This window comes from Scomber japonicus, chromosome 23 (genome assembly GCF_027409825.1).
Source record: "Scomber japonicus isolate fScoJap1 chromosome 23, fScoJap1.pri, whole genome shotgun sequence".
Taxonomy (NCBI): domain Eukaryota; kingdom Metazoa; phylum Chordata; class Actinopteri; order Scombriformes; family Scombridae; genus Scomber; species Scomber japonicus.
In genome coordinates, this window is record NC_070600.1 from 16,738,814 (window position 1) to 16,748,506 (window position 9,693).

At 39.2% G+C, this 9,693-nt stretch overlaps 1 protein-coding gene across 1 annotated transcript; it reads left to right on the top strand.

The window, feature by feature from the left end:
* Window positions 1-6,884: 6,884 nt before the first annotated feature.
* On the top strand, window positions 6,885-9,240 carry lum (lumican). Its single transcript, XM_053313933.1, has 3 exons — window positions 6,885-6,936; window positions 7,925-8,803; window positions 9,038-9,240. The coding sequence occupies exons 2-3, from the start codon at window positions 7,930-7,932 to the stop codon at window positions 9,190-9,192; spliced, it is 1,029 nt and encodes a 342-aa protein (XP_053169908.1). The 5' UTR covers window positions 6,885-6,936; window positions 7,925-7,929; the 3' UTR covers window positions 9,193-9,240.
* The last annotated feature ends 453 nt before the right edge of the window (window positions 9,241-9,693 follow it).

Here is a 9,693-nt window from a genome sequence, read left to right on the forward strand (position 1 = left end):
AATTTATAAATTGTACATAATTTCAAAATACTATTTGGGTGATACAGGTATAGAAGATATAATTAGACATAGAGTAGCAGTGGTCTGTTGTGTTAAGTGGATCTTCTTGTCTGATTTTAGTGACGGTTTCCTCTTGCAGCACATGTGAGCCCATGAGACAAGGTGAGGGAATCACTTGGCACGCCTGGGGATGAGTCTCTCTGTTTTAAGCGCAGCGCTTAATACCACATGGCCACATGGTAGGAACAGAAGGTGGTGTCTGAGTGCTGTCTGAGATTTTATTAGACGCCTCTGTGTGTCAGTGCCAAGATGTCCCAGAATATCCCTGTTTGCTAATGCTTTATGCTTGAATCTGCATCTGCGTACCTCTGTCAGATCATGTACATGTGTAAAGTTTTATTTGTTCGCTCATAAGTTGCCAGGGTAGATCAAATTTGCACTGCACTTTCACACGTGCCAGATTGTTTCATGTAATCGATGATTTATGTTTCACTAGTTGCACTTTGAAGTTAAGCTTATATTATGGTGATGGTTTGTTTAAATGCCTTCTCGTGCAGAAAGAGACTAAATACAAAGTTGAACAACTTTCTGACATCATAAAAGTAATATTACAGTAAATATTACTATTAATAAGATATGGTTTAATTCCTTTCACTATTGACAACATAAAACATATTTCAAGGACTGCCTTTTCTTTACCTACTTAACATTGCAAAAACCTGGCACATCCTGTCTCAAAAGAATGCAGAAAAACTCAACCGAATTATTGCAGTTCAGGCTGCTGCTCTTCTGGTCCAAAATGCAGCTGGATGTGTGCTGCTTGGCAAAAGCTAGAAAAAGAGATCATATTTCTCCCATTTTAGCTTCTCTTCACAGGCTCCATGTGAAATCCAGAGTAGAATTTACCGGTAAAATTGTTCTCCTCACCAACAAAGCTCTTAATAGTCAGACATATCTTAAAGAGCTCATATTACCCTATTACCCCACTAGAGCACTGCGCTCCCAGAATTCAGGCTTACTGGTGGTTCCTCAAATCTCTAAAAGTAGAATGGGAGGCAGAGCCTTCAACTATCAGGCTCCTCTCTTTTGGAACCATCTTCCAGTTCCGGTCCTGGGGGCAGATACTCTCTCTACTTTTAAGAGTAGAAAACTTTCTTTTTTTGATAAAGCTTATAGTCAGGGCTGGCCCAGGCTTGCCTTGGACCAGCCCTTAGTTATGCTGCTATAGGCCTAGACTGCCAGGGGACTTACCCATGATGCACTGAGCTCCTTTCTCCTTCTCTCCCTTCCCATCTGTACGCATTTGTGTTTTATCATCTCACAGGAGACCTTCAGCTGCAGTAAGACTGCTGTCCAGCTTGATACCCTCCACTGCTGCTATTATTCTTATTTGTATTTCTGTTATTATTGTCGCCCTCCCTCTTTCTCCCTCAACCCAACCAGTCATGGCAGATGGCCACCCATCTTGAGCTCAGTTCTGCTCAAGGTTTCCATCCAATCAAGGGGAGTTTGTCCTTGCCAATGTTACCAAGTGCTTGCTTAAGGGGAAATGTTGGGTCTCAGTGAATTAAAGAGTCAATAATCTGTTGTGATTTTGTGCTATATAAATAAAATTGACTTGACTATGAACTAACCCCCATCCCCCATTTACTGATGTTACATATGCAAGTTTTTGCAATATGTAATCGATTCTGAAGTCTTTTATTCATGTATTTTTGGTTTTGGTAAGGCTATAATAAGGCACCATGCTTCAAAATCTTTAGATGAGTACAACTCTTACTACAAATCAATGCTCACCGTTTTGGCATGTGGAGCCTGTTCTGCCTGGTTATGGTTCCTAAGCTATGGTTCGACAATTGCTGATTGGGAGAGGTGTTGAGTGAATCAAAGTGTATTTCTACACTTTGATTGTTTTTGTGTTATGTAATGATAATCATTTCTTGTTTCTTATCAGATGCTGTCAAACTTCAATATGTTGCTTACATGTAGCAGGCCTTGCACAGATTGATACCATATGTTAACATAATCTGATAGTCTCTAAACAAAAGTCTACTACTAGAGGAGATAAGAGAACAGCTTTGTTGAAAATAGTTGCACAGAACTTTATGGGTGCAGAAAGCCTTGAAACATCAGTGGGTTTATAACTTTTGGTTAACTGAACTTCTGACTTTTTTTTGTTGTTGGAGGACGCCATCCATCACTTGGCATTATTACAAGGAACTCAAAGAAATTACTGTAACAGGACAAATAAATTACGAGAAAAGCTAGTGAGAACAAATTTGAGGGTAGGAAGCAGGCTGACTAAGCAAAATGTCAGAATGTGTTTTCCAGCCTCGATAATCAGTTTGGAACAGCTTCACTCTGGGCTCTCAAACACTGACACAAACACAGTTAGAAACCAACCCTAAAAGAAACAAACATACTCGGCACAATGTAGGCTGTGTATACACCAATGGAAAGTTTTATTTTCCTGTATCTGAAGGCTTTGGACCCTTAAAATATAAACTGGTGTGTCATAAAAAAGAGTAAACAACTTGTAATCTGTCTTGTCCAGTTATCAAAATCTTATTCCTTGCAAACCAAAACATCACAAAAGATTCAACTATTTTAGACATTCAGATACAACACTTTGTACCTGTACTGCAACAGGATATATTTTATGAGATGTGAAGCATTACTGTGCTACAATACAACCACATATAACAAATCTTACTATCCAAACACCACTGATTACTTGCATGCATTTCCTTCTTTGTTTATCTATTCATCTGTAACGGTTGGAGGTTGTGAGAAAAAAAAGATCCATGCGCACCTTATTTTTTAAATAGGTTATCGTCCCTCCATTAAGATTTCACCCTGTCAAGTAAGCAAAGCTTGGTGAAAGTTCAGTTGGAACAAACAAATTCTGGCTTTTTTCACTGGTTTTATACCATGTCTGGGCCATTGAAAGTGATGTGTTGATTCTCAGTGGAAACAGCAATGCTATCCCTTTCATGTCATAGTGAGTAATTAGATTCACTATGAAACATATTGCTTTATGATGCTTCAAATAATGATGATAACTTACAGGCTTGTTTGGGGAAATACAGGCTTTCTTTTTTTTATTTGTGAAAACATACATGCAGCAACTACTTACAACATCTTAACATGCTGAAGTCACAAATGAATCAGGAAATAAGGGGTAGTGGGCTAACTAACTAACTTTGATACACATTTTGGGTTAGGGTTAGGGTTGGTGGTTAGGGTTTAGTGTTAAAAAATATATACAATTTTCAATATGGTGTATATCTATCAGCATATGGGAGGAGACTGTATGTATGTTTTGTTTTCATTGTTCAATACATTTATGTTTTCTGTCCTGTTCATTCTACATATAGTGTATACAAGACGACATCATTGAGGAAATCCAAACACAATTTCTGAATGAATCACAAATGTATGATCTAATATGATCTATTACTATTAAAATTAAACAAGTTCCAGTTAAGTACAGACAAAGAATTCGGAAAACACACTTGAAAGCCAATGTCTGCCATCTGGATTAATGGAAAGGATGTGAGGGTATGAGGCAGACATCAACACATTCGAGAAGAAGAAGCACAGTGACTAGGCAAAATGACTCAATGTCTGTTTTCCAGCTTTCACTTTAACAGCAGTCTGGAAAAGCTCAAGTCTGGGATCATACAAAAACACCACAGTAACAGCTGAGTAAAAACAAACTACCCTCAAAGAAATAAATATTTTGGGCAGTTTTCTTCTGTTATAGTTTTGTCCTTTGTCCTTGAAAATGTACGGGGGCAGGTTACATTTCTGTATCTGATTACATAATTAGGTGGTGACTCAAGTCCTTAAAATAATAATTTCCCAGTACAAATTAGTAATTTGTGGCCTTAAACTAATAAACACTACAGTACCAACTACAACTGGTTGATTGAGCTGCTGGAATGAAAATGTGCATGAAATCTGGGGTGGATAATAAGCAGGAGAGTAAGTACTTCCTTGTGTTAAGAAACATGGTGACACCATGTGTCTTGGAGGTTACTGTCATCTCTCTCACCTGGTCCATTGTCGAACTTGTGAATACAAGGACCACACAGCACAGGGATTTTGGCAGTCCATACAGTGAGAAAAGGGGGGAAGAATTGGAAAAAAGCAACTTTAATAAGCCACCTGTGTGTCTAGGTGCTCATTGATATTCAGTATGTCATTTCACACTGCACAGGTAACAACGTACAGCATTCCTTTATCAACTCAAATGTGTTGTCCTCCTAAGTGTGCATTTGTAGAGCAAATACGTCAAGCTATGCCCCATTTGCAAGGCTCCTCCAATGCATGCAGCCTTCTTTTTCTAGAATTCAGAGGACATCAATTACACAAAATGCAATGATTATAACTATACCGTATCTCCAATATACAATGGCAAATATATTGCAAAGTGTCATGAACTCTATTGTCTGCTCTTGCTGCTGTGAATCTATATTGGGTCTCCTTTGACTTACCTTTGTAAAAGGGACCTTTAGAGGGTCCAGACCCTGAATTGTGGCACAGCTAGTGTTGACTCTCTTTGGGATCAGCAGTACTAATGGTAAGAGTCAATGAATTCAGAAACAATAAAACATAATAAATATAACAAGATTAAAGAGAAAATGACTATAAACAAGCAAGGAAGAGGAGGGGGTTAAGCATTCCAGGAATTACAACAAAAATAAACATCAGCTATGTCACAAATGGCTGCATACTAGATTTAACATGTGTTAAGTGACTTTCAAAAGGTTATAAATGGGTGACCCAACAATACCACTGACTGGCTTGCTGGCCTTTGGGGCATCAACTGTGACTCTGAAGTCATCTGTCATTGAATGCCAGTAAAGACACACATGGGGGAGTACAGGGGGAGTACAAAGAGGGAATTGTCTCTCTATTATTCAGAAACAAAGTAATTGAGAAAGAATGAAATAATTCAACTAAAATGACAAAACAAATATAGGAACAGAAAATTACATACAGAGTTTAACAGAACTGTTTGAATTCAGAGAAACTGTTTTAGAACATTTTCTGCCTTCTCACCTCATAAATCTGAGATGTACACATGTGCTTAGATGATTTTTGAAAATGACCCTTTGCCTTCTCATTGTGGTAGGTTAGAGAGGCATTGTGTACTTGAGTGGCCCAGAGTTTGTTTTGGCTTCCCAAACAAGGAACATTCCATCCTTTTTTTAACCTCAAAGTTTATGTGATCAATCCAATCATTTCTAACATTTTAGTCAGCAGACTTTCGGGATGCAGGGAGAGTCTGGTTAACACAATTTTATAACAGCATCCACATCCAGTAAGTCTTAAACCTCTATCCTCTAACTCTGTTCATTCAGTTTAAAATAGAAGGCAATCAAATGAAATACGTCACATAATTCAGAAAAGGAACAGCAACTAGTACTATAAAGTTTACCAAGATTTTGAGTAGTGACATAAAACAGACAAACAGAAATATTGCTTGGCCCTTGTAAGAATGAAGTTTAATAGAGGCTCCAATGTCAAAAAGTGCAATTCTGGTGAGTAATGTGTTTTAAAAGCCAATTTGTGGCTGAAGCCATAGAATTGACACCAAAATTGAAACTTCTTCTCTCTCTTCATATTGCTTTCTAGATATATGAAGTGGGTGTGTGTTAGCTGTTCAAATGCATAACTTGATGAGAAAGATTAATCATAGAGTCAAACAAGCCTGCAGAAGCAATCAAGACCAAAACAGTCCTGTAAAGGCAATTGGGAGATTCAAATGTTCCAGTCTGGGAGGAAAAGAAAAATGAGCACATACATTTTTTAACATATCTCAGGAAATCAGATATCGGTAGTTAGAATGTGAGGTATGAAAGTTGTCCACACATGAGAAATGTGTCTAAGATCGTCTCTAAGAAGAGTATAAGTGAGTACCGTAACAGACCAGACTGCGACCAATTAAATCCAGGCGTCAATTCCCAGCATGCTCTGACGGTATGATGGACGTCCACCAACAAATGGCAGAAACATTTGGCTGTTTTTGTCTCCCACCCCCTTTCTCCACTGCACCTTTCAGATGAGTAAACCACCACCCTAGTCCATTTTGTTCATCTGCCTGTCTAATAGAGAGGAATATAATATGGAGACTGATTACAGGGCTTGGTACTTGGAGAGGAAAAAATGTATGGCTACAAGAATGTAAAGTGGAGTATTTAATTGCAAAGATATATGAGATCAGTTGGATCTGCTTTAACCCCCCCCCCCCCCCCCCCCCTCCCCCCTACAGTGGTCCTAGACAGAGAAGGAAAAGCAATGTTTGCGTCAATGTTATGCAAGTCTTTTCTGGCCGTCTCCTAACCCTTTTGTCATATTTTCCAAAGCCTTATTCACGACCCAAGACGTACACCGGAATTTATTCTTAACCAGCGTCTGGATTAAATGGCTGCCAAAGATTGTTTTCCCATTTTTCCAGCATAATTTTTTTCTACTCTTCATGTTTTTCCACACCCAGCCTACCTAACTGCAACTTGAGTATGTGCTTGTTAACACCTTATTATTATTTGGAGGATGATTAAAAGAGGTGGTTGTTGATGGAAAGGTGGAAAAGGTGGAGGTAGCTTCATACATGTTTTAGCTTGTTTGTGGTGCTGTATCCCTGCACCATTTGCACCTGCTCTTGGTGAATTAATAGAAGATTTTGGATGGTGGTCCACTAGACATTCATACAGATGACATCTTTAATTTCTATGACGACCTGACTTGCTGCAGAAGCCTCCCCCCTCCTCCTTTTTTCCCTCTGTCTCTCCATCCACCCCTCTCTCTCCTCCCCCTCCCTCCTTCTTTCCCTCTGTGTTTTTCTCCAGAGACTTCCAGCTTTTGAACACCACAGTGTTCTTACCTACTGGCCCTCCACCCCTCACACACGAACAGAGAGAAGCACAGGTAAGCTTGCATATGGAGGAATGGATTTGTGATTTCCTGTTTGATTATGCCTCTTTATTTTTTGCTTTCCGGGTGGGATTATCAGTTGTCACTGTAGGGCTTTTGGGCAGTGGCTAGTTCTGCAACAAAGAATGCAATAGTAACAGTGCATGGAACAAAAAATGAGTGGTAAATGCTTTATGGTTTGCATATTCTATTAGGAGCTTTTACATGCTTGGATATATACATTTATTTGGATACACACCTCCTATGACTGTTTTATAGATTCCGATGGCTTTAGGCTTTGGATAATGATCTGTTGCACTTGGATCCAGTGTCTGTCTGCATTTTTCATAGGTCTGGAATTAATCACGATGGTTTTGCATTGTCTGCAGGTTTTATTTTTGTGCAGCCATGAAACCAAACATATTCCTGGTTTTATTTTCATTATCTGTTTTTTGTCTTCATTGTTTAGAAACTTAACTAATGACAATTATCATTTCTTTTAGTATTTTTTTACATGTAATACACATGCACAAGATAGGTGCAATAGTGTTCTTGGAACATCTGCATCCCATTATTGCTCCCATTTCCAGTTTATGTATAGAAAACTTTCAAGTTGATAGATGAAGTGGTGCTGAGAACAGTGCTGTTTGGGTCAAATTACAGATGTAATGATGTGGCTCGACACAGAGAACTGTGTCAAGGACTCTGGGACTCTTTGGTTTCCAATTGGTTGACATGAACTTTTCACCGATTATATAATGCTCTGGGGAGTGGGTGTGGTGGTATGTTTTGTGTAAGGTGGGAAGGTTCGGGTCCTTTTTGCATCATGGTTTGAAAGTTCTTGTTTGGTTTTGTGTTGGGTTTTTTTTTTTATCATGTCCCCAATTTTATAATAAATTCTTTATGCATGAATGATCTGAATAAGATCTAATTCTGTTCTTAGTGACTCTAATGCTCCTGTCTTCTTTTGTCTCCCCTTCCCCTCTGTCTGTTGGATTTCCAGAAACCATGTTCCCTCTCCGTGTACCACTGTTGGCTGTAATGGTCAGCATGGCCCTGTGCCAGTATTATGACTATGATTACCAGCCTGTTTCAATGCTAGGGCCCTCTGGCCCCAACTGTAATCAAGAGTGTGAGTGCCCAATTAATTTCCCCAGCGCCATGTATTGTGACAGCCGCAAGCTCAAGTTTGTTCCCATAGTTCCAACAGGGATCAAGTACCTGTACCTCCAGAACAACCTGATTGAGGAGATCAAGGCAGGAGTGTTTGATAATGTTACTGATACTCTCCGCTGGCTGGTACTTGACAACAACCAGCTCACCAATGCAAAGGTAGCAAAAGGTACAATCGACAAGCTCACCGCCCTGGAGAAACTATTCTTCAGCTTCAACAATCTTACAGAGCCTGTCATCCCTCCCTCAAAGTCCCTTGATGAGCTGAAGATGATGAACAACAAGCTGACCAAGTTCCCCTCTGGTCTCTTGTCTGACAAGGAGAATTTGACGTACATTAACATTCAGCACAATGATCTAACCTCTGAAAGCATCTCAGGGGCATTCAAAGGGCCGAAGAAGCTGATTTCCCTGGACGTGAGCCACAACAAGCTGAAGAAACTGCCAGTTGGAGTCCCCAGTACACTGGAGATCCTCTATGCTGACTACAACGAAATTGATGGTGTTGGAGCAGGATACCTGAGCAAGCTGCCAGTACTGCAGTCCCTGAGGATCTCCCACAACAAGCTAGTGGATGGTGGAATTCCAGCTGGAGTGTTCAATGTGACATCGCTGGTGGAGCTTGACCTGTCTTTCAACAAGCTGCAGTCCATCCCTGAGATCAACGAGCAACTGGAGAATCTCTACCTCCAGGCCAATGAGATCAACAGTGAGTGGCAAACATCAATTTTTACTTACTAGTATCTTGAAACCATTGTACAAATCTAAATGTTTTATTTTGTTGTGCTATAGGCATGTTATCTTTTTGTCAAGTGGTTGAAAAGTAATTTTACCATATATCAAATTCATACAATACTTAAGTGTACATGAACATTTTCAGATAAGATGGTCTTTGAGGGTTTTTTGCCAACTTTGATCACTCTGTGTTTTTTATTCTCGGCAGAGTTTGATCTGGGAAGTTTCTGCAAGTTCATTGGACCCGTCAACTTTTCCCGTCTGAAGCATCTGCGTCTGGATGCCAACAACATCACACATAGCAGCATGCCTCATGACTCCTCCAACTGCCTGCGTCAAGCTTCGGATATCATGTTTGAATAAGGACCTCTTTCCATTACTCCAATTTTACAACCACAGCTCAGCCCCAAGCCTTGTGGATTTAAATGTTGCAACATCCCTCTTTTCATAGTACTCACGTGTCATGTCATCCACTTTCTGACATATCAAGTAATATGCAAATCTGGGTTATTGTAATGGTATTGTCACCAATTAGAATATATCTTTAAATAAAGAGCTGGGCAAATTAAACGTACAACAGATAGCATTACAAGCTATCAACCACTTTGACAATCTTTTTATGACATCTTTCAAACTATCAAATCAATTTGTAAATTCAAAATCCTACATGTGCTGCAAATATTTGGCACTTAACATTTGTAGATACATGAAGGCAGAAAATGAATAAAAAAAACAAAAAATTCTAGAAAAAATATAAAAAGTAAATGACTAAAAGTTTAATAACTAAATGCTTTGATTTAAAACGAAGCACACACTTCAAACATTCCAAGTTGACATTATGTTGAATACATTCACAATGGAGTA

What these genes read in the sequence shown, in the direction of transcription:
- lum (XM_053313933.1), top strand. Translation starts at nt 7,930, where the DNA reads ATGTTCCCTCTCCGTGTACCACTGTTGGCTGTAATGGTCAGCATGGCC. An exon ending in CCAGGCCAATGAGATCAACA is followed by an intron (nt 8,804 to 9,037) that starts GTGAGTGGCAAA and finishes TATTCTCGGCAG; the next exon opens with AGTTTGATCTGGGAAGTTTC.